The sequence below is a fragment of the Salmo salar genome, chromosome 13 (assembly GCF_965601325.2).
Source record: "Salmo salar chromosome 13, fSalSal1, whole genome shotgun sequence".
NCBI classification, from domain to species: Eukaryota; Metazoa; Chordata; class Actinopteri; order Salmoniformes; family Salmonidae; genus Salmo; species Salmo salar.
The window spans coordinates 25016482-25032937 of NC_138303.1; the positions used below are offsets into that span (position 1 = coordinate 25016482).

The window sequence follows — 16456 nt, forward strand, 5'->3', positions numbered from 1 at the left end:
CGGTTTCCTGCATATGGCTTTTTCGGGTTCGTATTTTCAATTCTGAGTGGTTTTGTGGATCCGTTTGCCCTTTTACGGTAAAGACATGCAATAGTGAGATAAGCCTTCCTGGAAATGTCCTGGAAAGCCCCCTACAGTAGATTGGCATGAGGATCAACCACCTCCAAGCGCTTCCCTCAAAGTAGCGGTAAAGATGAACCCTGATGTGGCCAGGTCTGGAATTCACACTCCTTTTCATCAGCACTAAAATTACATATCTGCCTAGTTCACTCCCAGATGCTACCAGGGACAGATTAATGCAGGAGCTTACCGGGGATGAAGCCACTGGGCCCAGGCCCAAGCCCATTGGGGCCCCAAGAGGCAGCATTTTCTTTATTTTTTATGTAGAAAATAAATAAATACATACAGTATATATTATATATGTAATATATATAAAAAAATGTTTTACTGCAACCACCAACCACAGGAGGATTCAGGAGCCTGCTCTCAATGAATGTAGACAGACTGCTGCTGCTTACTGCCGCTCAGCTAATCGTCAGATTGGGGGAGGAGAAGAGGTAGGGGGCACATGTGGGTAATTGGGGGGCCCTGCCTTGATTGGGTAACTGCATAACAAATACATGTGACTGGTCAATTGTGTGAGACAGGGGCCGGACCCAAGCCTATAGGGGGCCCAAGAGACAAAGCAAATAAAATAAAAAATCTGTAATTTTAATATTATTTTATCCAACCACAGGAACCCACTCTCAATGTTCAAAATACACCAGGGAGCATAATTTAGCAACAGAGGATCGATAGTTAAAAAAAAAAATACTGTGGATAAAATTGTATCACAAGCATACACAGGTAACTGCAAAAATAAAGGAAACACCAACATAGTGTCTTAAAAGGGTGTTTGGCCACCATGAGCTGCCAGAACAGCTTTAATGATCCTTGTCAAAGATTCTACAAGTGGACCTAGACCATGACAGGAAAAATGCACCCCACACCATGACATATTATTTGTTTCCCTCATTTACTCAAGTGTTTCCTTTATTTTGGCAGTTACCGGTTGCCTATAGTCGGAAAGGCTGCTATTTGTCCAGCATGCTAGCCAAATATACAACTTGTTGTGTTGTGGCTATAGACATAATCGATAGAAGGGTTTTGGAACCTCTTACCCTGGCAATTTGAAGATTAAAATCATAGGTACAATATCAATAGCTGCTAGTCCTGACTTTAATGGGAACGGCCATCTATGGATTATATTTCCATGGTTGGTTGCAGCTGTCTGTCTGTCTTTTGCAAATTTCAAAATACTATTGTAACGGTTGTCGTCGGATAAAGCGGACCAAGACGAAGCGGGATTATGTGCACACATCTTCTTTTTTATTTAGTTGGCAAAGAAGGTGAACCAAAAATAAACACGTACACAAAAAGAAACAATGACGAATAACAGTCCTGTCAGGCTTGAAGCTATACACAGAAACAATCTCCTACAAAACACAAACCTATATATAGGACTCTCAATCAGAGGCAACTAAAACACCTGCCTCCAATTGAGAGTCCAACACCCAATTACCTAGACATAGAAATATTAAACTAGAGAGAACATAGAAATACAAAAAACATAGAACATAACCCAAAACCCGGAAATAATAAATCAAACACCCTTCTAAACAAACCACCACCCCGAACCACATAAAACAAATACCCTCTGCCACGTCCTGACCAAACTACAATACAAATAACCCCTATTACTGGTCAGGACGTGACAACTATTGCGGGAAAAGTGTAAAGTTTGGAAAGCAAATGCCTACTTCTGGAAAGAGAAGACTAATCTGTCTGTGGAACTAACAGTAACTATTTTTCTCAACAACTATACATTTTTTTGCAAACAGCAGCAGTTTTTATAAGTAGCTCATCTTGAGATAATGCTATTGCCAAGACTGGTGGGAAGAAGCCTGTGGCTTCATCTTCATCATTAGATGAGTCAGTGTGCTATTGGAAATTGTGTTTAGTAGCCGATAATAAACACTACATGACAAAAAGTATGTGGACATCTGCTCGTCAAACATCTCATTCCAAAATCATTAATATGGAGCTGGTCTTTCCACTAGATGTTGGAACATTGCTGCAGGGACTTGCTTCCATTCAGCCACAAGAGCATTAGGGCACTGATGTTGGGCGGTTAGGCCTGGCTCGCAGTCGGCGTTCCAATTCATCCCAAAGGTGATTGATGGGGTTGAGGTCAGGGCTCTGTGCAGGCCAGTCAAGTTCTTCCACACCGATCTTGACAAACAATTTCTGTATGGACCTTGCTTGGTGCACAGGGCATAGTCATGCTGAAACAGGAAAGGGCCTACCCAAACTGTTGCCACAAAGTTGGAAGCACAGAATTGTTTAGAATGTCATTGTATGCTGTAGCGTTCAGATCTCCCTTCACTGAAACTACAGGGCCTAGCCCGAACCATGACAAAATGCCCCAGACCATTTTTTCCAGCATTTTCCTGGCATCTGCCAAACCCAGATTCATCTGTCAGTCTGCCAGATGGTGAAGCGTGATTCATCACTCCAGAGAACGTATTTCCACTGCTCCAGAGTCCAATGGCGACAAGCTTTACACCACTCCAGCCGATGATTGGCATTGCGCATGATGATCTTAGGCTAGTGTGCGGCTGCTCAGCCATGGAAACCCATTTCATGAAGCTCCCGATGAACAGTTATTTTGCTGACGTTGCTTTCAGAGGCAGTTTGGAACTCGGTAGTGAGTGTTGCAACTGAGGACAGACCATTTTTACGAGCTACGCGCTTCAGCACTCAGCAGTCCCGTTCCGTGAGCTTCTGTAGCCTACCACTTCGCAGCTGAGCCATCATTGCTCCTAGACTTTTCCACTTCACAATAACAGCACTTACATTGCCTCTTAATATTGTTCAATCTGCGTGACGTTTCAGTGGCCTTGGCTATTGTTTGTTTGAATTCAAGACCTGTTGATCTCAGATTGTTAGTGTAGCCACTCATTTTGGTAATTTATATAGTATTAAAAAAGATTCAGCTAATGTGTTCTATCATGTAAATTTAAGTAGAATTGCTAACATGTTCCCCATGTGTGGAAATCCTAAAAACGCCTCTGCTCAACTGTAGGCTATGCCACATTGCAAATGTTATTATGGCTTTATTATAAAGCGGCTTTTTCTTCAACAGTAAATTTATCACACATCGAATTGCATCTTGGTGCACGGATTTGTTTACAGAAAATGATGGTGTGCCGGGAAGTGAGGATGGGCGGGGCCTATATAAAAAAACAAAGTCCTGGGGCCTATGATTTCTTAATCCGGCCCTGGATGCAACAGTAGGTGTTGTGAGCGGCAATGATACAAATGTCCTCCTTGCTATATCCCTGACACAAATAATGAGGGCACAAAGTACAGCATAGTGGCTACTGAAAATTGAGTTTTGGACAAAAGTCCAAAATGACTTGAACGTTTTGTACACGCCTTACATTTTCCTATGCCTGTTTTAACAAATCGATCCCAAAATGGCTTGGTTGAGTAGGCTAAGTAAGTTTCTTGATGAGCAGGAGAAGAGTGTGAAAGTCTAGCGGAGCTCCAGTGATTAATGGTTGGATTGGGAGGCCCAGTGCCTCATGGGAGAAGCGTAATCACAGTGGCTCATGAGGGACCAGCGAGTAGCGCCTGGCAATCAGGCCACAACAGAGGTCTCATTCATCACATGTGTATTATGCCCTTTTCAGGTACAACCCCCTGTGAAATCCTACACCAACACGGCCATGACAGCCTCGGAGTGCCAAGAAACCCCCACAACTTGAAACCCCCCTAACTGGTAGAGGGAGGGTAGCAGCCCAGACTCCAGACGGAGCAGGGTAGTTATTGACTCTAAAATATATATATATATATTTTACTTCAATAGAAACTAGGCCGGTTTATGTGTAGTGAAAAATAGTTGTGTTTTTGTAGTCGATGCTTTCTCCTTTCCTCTCCCAAAGACTCTGGCATGCTGCCCTAAAGGGGGTTGATAACAGGCATTATTCAGGGCCTTGTCAACTGAGTCTCTTCCTGTCCTTAAGGATGTCACCATGCTGGAACCGCTTTCCCTTCACCCAGTGACCATGACCTCTGACCCTTACAGTAACAACAGGGCCAGGCAAGCAGGGCATGTGCTCTGGGGCCCCCAACCTCCATGGGGCCCGAATACTTTTTCTGGGGGGAGGGGGGTTGGTGGCACCCTGGTGGTCAAGCATATGAACACGTCATAAGAAATGGCAAAATGTATAGAATGGCAGTAAATTAGCTTTAAAACTGCAACATTTTCTCTCAGCATCATGGCAAAATGTGTAGAATATCAGGAAATTCTCTTTAAAACTGCAACAAAAAAAATGGGTTGGGGGCCCCCTGGAGGAAGGGGCCACAAGGCCCCAAATGCGGTAGTCCGGCCCTGCTTAACAATTACAGTTTTACCCAGGGGCTGGACAGTAGCCAGGCCAGTCATCTCTATGTCGCTGCTCCAAACAGGGCAGAGATACTAAGGGTGTGTTTGACAAGCATGGATGTGAATGAACTCAGACTGTCTCAGTCAACCTACCGTGAAGCAACAGTAATCTACCATTTCATTTTTGGATGATATCCTAATATTCTGATATGCAGCGTGAAAAACAGTTGAGGGCATCTGTCAAGACAAATCTACGTGTTGCACTGCAGCCAAGGCAGGCCGGGGGGATATTTACTCACAGGCAGGCATAAGGCATACTGGAGAAGTTGACCAGACCTTCGCCTTGCCTTTGTAAACAAATTGTGTGAATTGTAAACACCAATGCCACTGAGGAAGACAAGAACTGACATATTTCTTTCTTTGCTCTCGTGAGTCCAGACTCTATCCGTGACCTGTAGAATCTAGCCTCTCCGCATGGAATGTATGTGACAGGTATCTCTTGTGCTAACTCCCAAAGAAACACCCCATACAGCTAATACATACTATACATTCCTATGCTGAAAGCAGAGAAAAATACCAACAGGTCTGAACAGTGATAGTGTAGCAAAGCAGGATGGCTTGCTGAGGCTGGGAAAATCCACAGATGACTGTTTGTTACACGATACCTACTTACAGTATAGTACAAGAGTCCGAACTCCCATAACTCTGACCTAGTTCGTAATTCAGTAGCTGTACAGTGGCGGTGATGATGAAATTACATGGAGTTTATTCAGTTCAAATCACTTTATTACTGTAAACATTATGAAAGGTAAACCCATAAACCCTATAGGAATCTCATGATCTGATTGAGGGGTTTTTCTCTCAGGGTGAAACCTGATTTGATGAGAAGACTTTCCAACATATTGGAGGCCCCACACAGTCTCCATTTAGAGGGCATACACAATCACAGCTACTACCTATGAATGTGTCACAGACGAGAAGACCTCAAGTTGAAAGCAGAGATAGGTATTCTCTATGAACACTGTACCCTCTTAACCCATCCTCCAGACATTTAACTAATGTCTTCATCATCTGCTGTCCATCTCAGAAGCTGCTCTTGTACAGTATTTATGCCCTGGGGAGGCCTGCTAGCTCTGAGAGCTTACTGATGATGGTACATGAGTGACACTGCTACAGAAGCTAAGCGGTGTTCAGGAGGCTCCTGGAAGGATGGAAGGCACTGATGTAGACGTCACAAGGAAGATACGGAAATGTCACAATACTTTATCAATCTGTCACTTTGGGTTTGAATTAAAGAAAACATGGAAACATCCTTGAATTCTCCAAATGCCTCCATTGTAGTCCTTTATTGAGAGGTTATCCTAAGGAATTTCCATTTGATAAAATGCCTAACTAAAATGAGTAAAAAAATTAATTAAAAAAAGACAAGCATGGTTATCTCCAACCCCTGTTGTGAGTAGGAAAGTTGAAGACTCACTGTCTAGGGACCATATGCTTTCCATGAACCCTAGCATTTCCTGGACCCAGCGCCAGCTACAGTAGTAGCTACTATAGACTGATTAAGAATTCCTACATTGAACACAGGATGTAAGAGAAATAGGACAGTAAATCATCTGAGGCTCTAACACTGGGCTACTGTTGTCACAGGCACAAACCATTTCATTTGATGAATGTAGTTCCTATCTTTTAATGAATTAACAAATTGCATATACAAGAACTGCTGTCATGTATAGTGCCTTTCGCTAGGTCTCAAAGGTCATTGTATGTGATTTACTCACGTTAAATAAAGTAATTATAGAAAATGAATAGAAACATATCAGCAGTACCTTATTGTTTTAGACTGTGGACAGGTAGAGCTGTTCAATATCAACTATACCAAAAGCACAGTGGCCATATTAGTGTTGTTGACTTACCCTCAGTGTTTCCAGGCTGTTCGTTTGGGCCCTGGTAGTTGAAGAGGGTGTGGGGCTGTCTCCTGGCCAGCTGGACTCCCTCCTCCCTCGTGACAGGAGCTCTGCTGGTCGGGCTGAACTTCTCTGTGGGGAATGAAGACTCCTGGTCAGGTTTACTCTGGGGCGTTCTGGGCTGCTCACGCTGCTTCTCACGCTGCTCCTCAAGGTGCCTTCCATGACTTTGGGATAAAGGACTGCCATCATGGTGGTGACTGCTGTGGCTGTCTCTTTGTTCGTGGAGGCCAGTGTGTCTCACTCCCTTGTCACTACGGACAGTTGGTGTGACGTCCTCCGAACTGTCACTCTTCATCATTCTGTCACTGTCTCTGTGATGCCTGCTGTCCCGGTCAACAACCTCCTGTTGACGCCTTTGGCTCTCTGAGGTCACTTCCTGTTTAGTTGTTGATGTTGTTGACTCACCCTGGGCCATTGAGGTGGTCTGATCTATGTGATGTGGATCCTCAGTAACGGTCGCCTCCTCTGTTCGCTCCTGATCGTATGTTCCTAGTCTCTCTCTCAGCTCCTGCCTCAGGTCATTAAAAATCTCATAAGGAGAAGAGCTTGTCTCAGCATAGGATGGTGACACTGTGGTAGATTCTGTTGGCTGGACCAGGTCTTGTGGAGTGGTAGATTCTGTTGGCTGGACCAGATCTTGTGGAGTGGTAGATTCTGTTGGCTGGACCAGGTCTTGTGGAGTGGTAGATTCTGTTGGCTGGACCAGGTTTTGTGGAGTGGTAGATGTGGGGTCAGGCAGTGTGTAGTCATAATCCTCATCTTCATCCAGGACGGATGGCTCCTCTTTGTAAAGAGGTAGGGTGTTAGCGGTGGCGAATGGGTCTAGCGGGCTTGTCTGTTTGTTATCATGCAGTTTGCTGAGGTCTCTCGGAGGGTCGTTGTTCTGTGTGGTTGTTGCTATCATGGGCTTCTTAACGTTACCCGAGTCACAGTCAGGGATAGGGGAACACATCAGGCTCCCGCCATCATTAGGACAGTGACACACCTGACAAGGGTCCATCTGGAAGGAGTGACCTGCCTCGTATTTCTGGTTAATATGGATACAGCCAATGCGCTCGCACTGCGGACATCCATCCGCGGGTTCCGCAACAGCGATGCAGTTTGGAGGGATCTCGGGACACGGGATGAAATGGCACCCGATCCTCCCGCCTCCCTGTGGACAAGAACATTCTGTGCTTCCGAAATCCACAAAGTAAGATTCTCCCTCTGGAACTTTACCATTCCGGAATCCTGCATGGATGCAGTCATAGTACTGGTAACCTTCACATGAGCATCCTATTTTAACACAGGTGGCACAGCAAGCTCCCTTCTCCAAAACCTCCTCAATGCAGTTGTCCAACACTGGACAATCCACGCTTGTACAGTCCCTTTGGCTTAGACAGGTGCCCAGCCACAACAGGAGCACACATTGAAACAGCATCACATTCTTCTGGTTCATTTTGCATAAAAGTCCCCCAAGAACAAATGTTGAAAATTGAATTTGTTGATAACAATTGTACCCAGTCCTCTGCAGTCGAACAAGAGTGAGAATGATGTTGAAGGTCCGATTTCAAATGGCCTCCTTCAACCTGTGAGAATGAAAGAGGCATAACATCTGTTCTGTTATGTTACTGTAGTGACAGAACCATAAGGTAATCACCAAGTTGTCTGTTCCTTCTACTTTTTGTTTTTGATTGACTTTTGATATTATTGGTATTGGTATTTGAACTGCATTGTTGAGGAAGCTGCAGGTAAGTATTTGGCTGCACTGTTTACAGTTGCTGTAACCTGTGTACGTGTCAAATAAACTTATATTTGATTTCATTTGAACTAGGTCCCACCAGTGTGTTTAAACTAGCTAACATTACTGTCATTATGCCTAGACTAAAATTGACCATTGAGCTAATGTATGTTTTTCCATGCCCACTCTCTTGGGTCACAGCACAGCTGTGGATGCATGCTGTGGTTTACATTACATTGGCATGGACATTTGGCTACAGGTAACGCCGGATAGGGTTGGGGGGAAATATGGACAACCCTAGACAAACTTTCCACAGTTAGAAAAGCAAGGCTGAAATAACAAAACCTTCCAAAACAATACAATACAATTGGAGGCCCACACATAAACAGTTGACAGAGTGCTTGGAGCAGAAGATTGTTTATCAGCAACAATATCAACTTCATTTAATATTGCCTTGTAAAATGCTTTACAAAGTTAAGTTTCTTTAAGATGAAGAGGGTATTATTGAGGTACAGTAACAAGTTGTTAGGAACACTAACAGATGAAAGTACTCCACCTACAGTACTGCACCTGACAGAGCATGAACAACTTCAACAGATACAATAATAAACAGAGAGCTAAGCTAATCCTCTAACACAGCTATTCCCAAACTGGGGCACCCACAATGCCGTCAGGGGTACGCCAAATGAAAATGTGATTCACATTTAAAAAAATAAATTTTAACATAAAATAAAATAACAGATTCTGTCCATTTATATTTTCCAACGGGGCTAAACATTTGGGTGAGGTTTTTTTCTCACCTGAGTAACCTCGTTTCACTGCCAAAAATAAAATTAAACCATCTAGTGTTCAGCGAAATAACAACACAATGTCAAATACAGGTAGCCTAGTCAAATAATGAACATCCGATCACATTAACCGTTACTCTCTCGCGGGAATTCCACTAACGGTCCGTATGTAGCCAATTGAGCTGCTGCTTATTCAGTTTGCTCGAAAATGGATAAATGGTTGAAAAAAGTAAGACACATACCAGCTCTACTGGTAGTACTGCTACTACCAGCAGTACTACACCTGCACCTGTCGACGACACAAGTTGTTCTGCTTCCACGAACACATCCAATGCTAGCATCAGTAATTCTACATTTGTTGTTAGCCCAGCTAGCATGGACACTGACAGTTGTGAATCTGATGCAGCTAAGAGCTACTGCCCCCTTACCCGGGAAAGCACCGAACAACAGACAAAGACGTTGGACCATCGAAGAGGCGCAAATATGATGAGAACTACATTGATTTGGGGTTCACTTATATTGGGAGTAGTGCCTTTCCTCAGTCACAGTGTGTTATATGTGCAAAAGTACTATCTCACAACTCAATGAAACCTTCCCTCTTGCGCAGACATTTAGAAACAAAACATGCCAATCTGAAAAATAAGCCACAGGAGTTTTGAGCAAGATGTGTTGGTATCTGTACTGATAGCACAAAAGCCATGACTTGGAGACATAGTGGAGTGGTAACGCTAGTGCAGCTGCTCCCGACGCCACTTGGGTACACTGCAGCATCCACCGAGAGGCTCTTGTTGCCAAGAGAATGCCTGACAGCTTGAAAGACGTTTTGGACACTGCAGTGAAAATGGTTAACCTTGTTCAAGCAAGGCCCCTGAACTCTTGTGTATTTTCTGCACTATGCAATGATATGGGCAGCGACCATGTAACGCTTTTACATACAGAAGTGCGCTGGTTATAAAGGGACAAAGTATTGACACGTCTTTTTTAATTGAAAGACGAGCTTAAAGTTTTCTTTACTGACCATCATTTTCACTTGTCTGATCGCTTGCATGATGATGTGTTTCTCACACGACTGGCCTATCTGGGTGATGTTTTTTCTTGCCTGAATGATCTGAATCTAGGATTACAGGGACTCTCCACAACTATATTCAATGTTCGGGACAAAATTGAGGCTATGATTAAGAAGTTGGAGCTCTTCTCTGTCTGCATTAACAAGGACAACACACAGGTCTTTCCATCATTGTATGATTTTTTGTTTGCAAATGAACTCAAGCTTACGGACAATGTAAAATGTGATATAGCGAAGCACCTGAGTGAGTTGGGTGCGCAATTACGCAGGTACTTTCCCGAAACGGATGACACAAACAACTGGATTCGTTATCCCTTTCATGCCCTGCCTCCAGTCGACTTACCAATATCTGAACAAGAGAGCCTCATCGAAATTGCAACAAGCAGTTCTGTGAAAATTGAATTTAAATCAGAAACCTCTGCCATATTTCTGGATTGGGCTGCGCTGTTAAGACACTGATGCCCTTTGCAACCACATACCTACGTGAGAGTGGATTCTCGGCCCTCACTAGAATGAAAATTAAATACAGGCACAGACTGTGTGTGGAAAATGATTTAAGACAACCCAATACAACCCAACATTGCAGAGTTACTGTATGTGCATCCTTTCAAGCATACCCTTATCATTAACCTGTGGTGAGTTAATCACAATTTTCGATGAACAAATAAGGTTTTATATGTAAGATGGTTAAATAAAGAGCAAAATTATTGATTATTATATTATTATTTGTGCCCTGGTCCTATAAGAGCTATTTGTCACTTCCCACAAGCCAGGTTGGACAAAAACACACACTCATTCTTACGTTTAATACAGTGAGGGAAAAAAGTATTTGATGCCCTGCTGATTTTGTACGTTTGCCCACTGACAAAGAAATTATCAGTCTATAATTTTAATGGTAGGTTTATTTGAACAGTGAGAGACAGAATAACAACAAAAAAATCCTGAAAAACGCATGTCAAAAATGTTATAAATTGATTTGCATTTTAATGAGGGAAATAAGTATTTGGCCCCCTCTCAATCAGAAAGATTTCTGGCTCCCAGGTGTCTTTTATACAGGTAACGAGCTGAGATTAGGAGCACACTCTTAAAGGGAGTGCTCCTAATCTCACTTTGTTACCTGTATAAAAGACGCCTGTCCACAAAAGCAATCAATCAATCAGATTCCAAACTCTCCACCATGGCCAAGACCAAAGAGCTCTCCAAGGATGTCTGGGACAAGATTGTAGACATACACAAGGCTGGAATGGGCTACAAGACCATCGCCAAGCAGCTTGGTGAGAAGGTGACAACAGTTGGTGCGATTATTCGCAAATGGAAGAAACACAAAAGAACTGTCAATCTCCCTCGGCCTGGGGCTCCATGCAAGATTTCACCTCATGGAGTTGCAATGATCATGAGAACGGTGAGGAATCAGCCCAGAACTACACGGGAGGATCTTGTCAATGATCTCAAGGCAGCTGGGACCATAGTCACCAAGAAAAGAATTGGTAACACACTACGCCGTGAAGGACTGAAATCCTGCAGCGCCCACAAGGTCCCCCTGCTCAAGAAAGCACATATACATGCCCGTCTGAAGTTTGCCAATGAACATCTGAATGATTCAGAGGACAACTGGGTGAAAGTGTTGTGGTCAGATGAGACCAAAATGGAGCTCTTTGGCATCAACTCAACTCGCCGTGTTTGGAGGAGGAGGAATGCTGCCTATGACCCCAAGAACACCATCCCCACCGTCAAACATGGAGGTGGAAACATTATGCTTTGGGGGTGTTTTTCTGCTAAGGGGACAGGACAATTCACCGCATCAAAGGGACGATGGACGGGGCCATGTACCGTCAAATCTTGGGTGAGAACCTCCTTCCCACAGCCAGGGCATTGAAAATGGGTCCTAGATGGGCATTCCAGCATGACAATGACCCAAAACACACGGCTAAGGGAACAAAGGAGTGGCTCAATAAGAAGCACATTAAGGTCCTGGAGTGGCCTAGCCAGTCTCCAGACCTTAATCCCATAGAAAATCTGTGGAGGGAGCTGAAGGTTCGAGTTGCCAAACGTCAGCCTCGAAACCTTAATGACTTGGAGAAGATCTGCAAAGAGGAGTGGGACAAAATCCCTCCTGAGATGTGTGCAAACCTGGTGGCCAACTATAAGAAACGTCTGACCTCTGTGATTGCCAACAAGGGTTTTGCCACCAAGTACTAAGTCATGTTTTGCGGAGGGGTCAAGTACTTATTTCCCTCATTAAAATGCAAATCAATTTATAACATTTTTGACATGCGTTTTTCTGGATGTTTTTGGTCTTATTCTGTCTCTCACTGTTCAAATAAACCTACCATTAAAATTATAGACTGATCATTTATTTGTCGGTGGGCAAACGTACAAAATCCGCAGGGGATCAAATACTTTTTTCCCTCACTGTAAATGTATCGTATAGTGTGTGTGTGGCAGGCTTACAATGATGGCAAAAAACAACATTTGAGAGTGCACTGACCCTGGTGCTAAAGGGGGTACGCAGCTGGAGGTTGAATGTTTGAAGGGGTATGGGACTATAAAAAGTTTGGGAACCACTGGTCTAACACAATACAGTAGTAGGCTTGTTGATAGTGCCCGATCGCTTCCAAATCTGCAATTCAGAATGTGGGAAGTGTGTAAGTTCTTGATAAGATGAATTTCTTACACTATTGCACTGAACAATCTTTGCAGTTATCCATATTCAGATTGGTTATTCAGACAATTCTATACTCGTGTGTCATCCAAGTCATTGATGTGACTTCAAATCAGAGAACATATTATTGAAAACTAAGTTTTCTATTTCACTTTTCCTGTTTTCCTCCACTGCTCGTGTGCTTGGTCCAGTTATAAGAGACACTGCGACATTTCAAGCAAAGAAATCTGTTTTATGATTTCACAAGTTATTTTCCAAAATACATTCCTGTTGTAAGTGAAACATTCTGTGTATAAAAACCGATATTCGATCTACTCCTGACATTTTAGAAATCTTTAACACTGAGCTTAACAGTCAGTTGAGGAATATTAACAGTGTTAGTTAGACTCAAAAGACACACATAGTGCCCCCTTAGTGCTAAGAAACAGCTTGCTGGTGCATAGATTCCAACATGTGGTGGAGCAGTTTGGGAGGGCAAAAATCCCCCTGTGTTGACATGGTATATTTTACTCAATAGACACGCTCGTGTGTACATTGGTTGTATGGAGAAACCTGCACTGACACGTCTTTAAACTCTCAAAGCAACTCATAACTGCATACAGTCAATGTTTTCTATATCAACATATTCAAAAATACTATGCTCCTGACATATTATATTACTATGTTTAAATATATTTGAATAAGAATGTTGAGTTTATCAACCTATATAGTGTTATGGACTGTAAGTATGCCAAAGTGTGCTGCTCTGTGTTGAGGCATCCTATTATCTAGGAGCAAATTCCTCCATTGCTGATTATATAAGGGACCATGCACAGCCTTCCCTTCAGTGAGGATTCTGTCATCATACACTAACACAACCCCTCAGTGTCAAACTCAACCAAGCGCACAGTTAACTGGTTATAGCAGTCACAGCCAAGTGCAGAGGTTTTCAAAATGAAATATTACAATCTCCTTTTCCAAATTCAACGTTTTTTCAAATTCAAAGCTTTTGAGAGCCATCAGACATCCAATTGAAAGTAAAACATTGGTTCTGGCTACCTCTCTCACATCTGGGGCTACGTCTCTCTCTTCATCATACCAGACCACAGAATGAGAAGGACTGCAGCACAGACTAATGCACCACTTAGACAATCAATGATGGCTTTGTATGCAGCGGGTAAGGAATCATTTCAGGTCTCACAGTCTTGACTGGCATGTGCCCCACTGGTTTGGTGTTTTAATTATGTTGAATTCAGCACATGGCATGTGAAGACAATTGGCATGATTGTTCCTATGTCTGCCACATCTTAGAGTGAGATTCAAAAAAGAAATAGAAAGTCTGTCTGGGAAAATAAAACTGATTGTATAAATATGTCACGCACAACCACTATCAGAATCTGTGATAAGAAGCTAAAGTGAATAGAAGATACATCTGGCCACTGTATCTTTGCTTACATAGATAATACTCATTTGTTTCAATGAAACAAAGTACATTGAAAAACGTACAATCTGTTCACACAATGTCCAAAGCTTCTGAAAACAATGGTTGTGGGCTTGGCTTGCTCATCCCACTCTCCACCTTTTGTCAACCACAACTCTTGCCAGGACACAGAAAACATTTAACATGATAATGAATATCAGGAAAAGTTCTCAACAGTACTGTTTGTGGTTAGTCTTAGGGTTTTGAAATACTGTATTTTCTGACTGTTGTAAAGATTTAAAGATAGACTGAAGTTATCTGGTATACTTTGCATAAGAATGTCTTGAATGTGATTAAGTCAGTAGCCTGAGGGGTGATAAGGTGCACAAATTCAAATAAATCCAAATCACTTTTAACAAATGTTACTGTTTACACTTTGTCATTCCATACACATTGATATAAGTATTAGACTTCAAGGATAATTGAAGAGAATACTGCATTATTTTATATTTGAAACATGATTTAAACCCATTTTCTCTGTGTTTTAACAAATAAGTGTGAAATAGGCATAACTTAATATATTATTAAAATGCTGATATCTTAGTTATTTGGAGAAAGGAACTAAAATATAGCCTGACAAATCTGTTCAAGTCAGTGACATGCTGTCATGCCAAGCCATGCACACAACTGATGGGTAGAAATGTGGGAAAACACCATACTTCTTACATGTTTTACATCATGGAAAGAATCTCATGCAGTCTCTTATATAAGGTTAGCACATAAACACATTTTCACAATGATGTGTACAAAGGCAGTGATTGAAAAGTGTATATTTACCTTGCGTCTCAGTTCTGTCACTGTGCGACGGGTAGACTATCCTGTATTATCTACTGGCCAGCGGTTGTCCCCGAAGTTAGTTGTGCGCGTTCTAAAGAGAAGGGGGATGTGCAAGCGCTCTCTGCGAAGGGAGAGAGGAAAGGGCGGAACAAAAACTTTCTTTGCTCTCCTAATACTTTGGAAAATTAGAAGTCTGGAATAACTTCGCGCCTCTAGTTTATTACGCTACTGATTCACGCTTGAACGAATTCCAATCCCCTACTCCTTGCATCTCGTTGCTCTTTTACTTTACTGAAATAGGGTGCTTGCTGTCATATTCCAATATTAGCCATTGCACTTGTGTTTACTGATGAATGCAGTCATTTTCCCTGGCGCAATTTATATTTTAATTATTGAGACATTTTTGTGTAGCTCTTATAATTCCAGCTGAATCAACCAAAAACTATTATGGCCATATTTTGCCCATTTGATTACCTTGAAAAGGATAAAGGATAGGCTAAAAAGGCTACAAGTCACACACAATAATCAAAATCTCCTGCAAATCTTCTCACTCAATAAGAAAATATCACATGATCCATGCGGTGTTTCATGTTTTAGGCCCAGAGATTTAAGATAGCCGTCTGTGTGTAACTGTTTAACGACAATCAGTTTCTGTAATTCAATGGAGTGGGTAAACTGCTCTCCCGCTAAAAGACAGACACGTGACTGAAGCGTTGATTAGATTTTGCCCAATCTCTGTCTACGTGAGAGGACAGCCTGGTCTCATAGACTAGACCTAATCATAAACATAAATCCGGGACACTCAAAATAGTATATATATTAGACTTGGTATAGTTACATAAAATACAGAATGTTACTTAAAAGGATACTTCAGGATTTTGGCAAAAAAAAGCCCATTATCTACTTCCCCAAAGTGAGATGAACTTATGGAGACCATTTTTATCTATCTGTGTGCAGTTTGAAGGAAGTTGCTAACAAGCGTTAGTGTAATTTCTGCACGCTAGTAGATACCATAGACTTCCAGTTGTTGCGCTAATGCTAGTTATCATTGGCTCGCAACACATTCCTCTAACTTCCTTCATACTGGATGTAGAGACATAAAAATGGTATTCATGAATTCATCACTCTAGGGAAGTATATAAAAGGCTTCATTGCCAAAAATCCACAAGTTTCCCTTTAAGGCAAAAACTGAAGTAGGGTGGTTGGTCAGGTTGGATGGGTAGGTGTATAACGTGAACGTCTAGCAGCCCAAAGGTTGCGCGTTCAAATATCATCATAGACAACTTTAGCATGTGAAGCTATTTAGCAACTTTGCAACTACTTACTACTTTTTAGCTACTTTGTTACCTAACCCTTTCCTAAACCTAACTTTAACCCTTTAACCTAACTCCTAACTTTAACACTAACCTTAACCTCTAACCTTAACCACTAGCCTAGCTAACGTTAGCCACCTAGCTAACAGTAGCATTAGCAATCTAGTCACCTGGCTAACGTTAGTCTAAACAAATTGGAATTCAAATTGGAAACATACCATACTAATCGAAAGTCATGAATTTACTTTTACTATGTTACGTCTAGGTTGCAGCAG

General features: G+C 42.2%; 1 protein-coding gene across 1 annotated transcript in view; it reads right to left on the reverse strand.

Annotated features, from left to right (window-relative positions):
- Positions 1-15013, reverse strand: part of LOC106566675 (fibulin-2) — a 104005-nt gene extending 88992 nt beyond the window's left edge. Inside the window, exons 1-2 of the mRNA XM_014134937.3 lie at positions 14869-15013; positions 6343-7964 (exon numbers count right to left, since the gene is read on the reverse strand). Of these exons, the coding sequence (XP_013990412.2) occupies positions 6343-7834 (1492 nt within the window). The 5' untranslated portion in view covers positions 7835-7964; positions 14869-15013. The remainder of the gene's footprint in view (positions 1-6342; positions 7965-14868) is intronic.
- Between the last annotated feature and the right edge of the window lie 1443 nt (positions 15014-16456).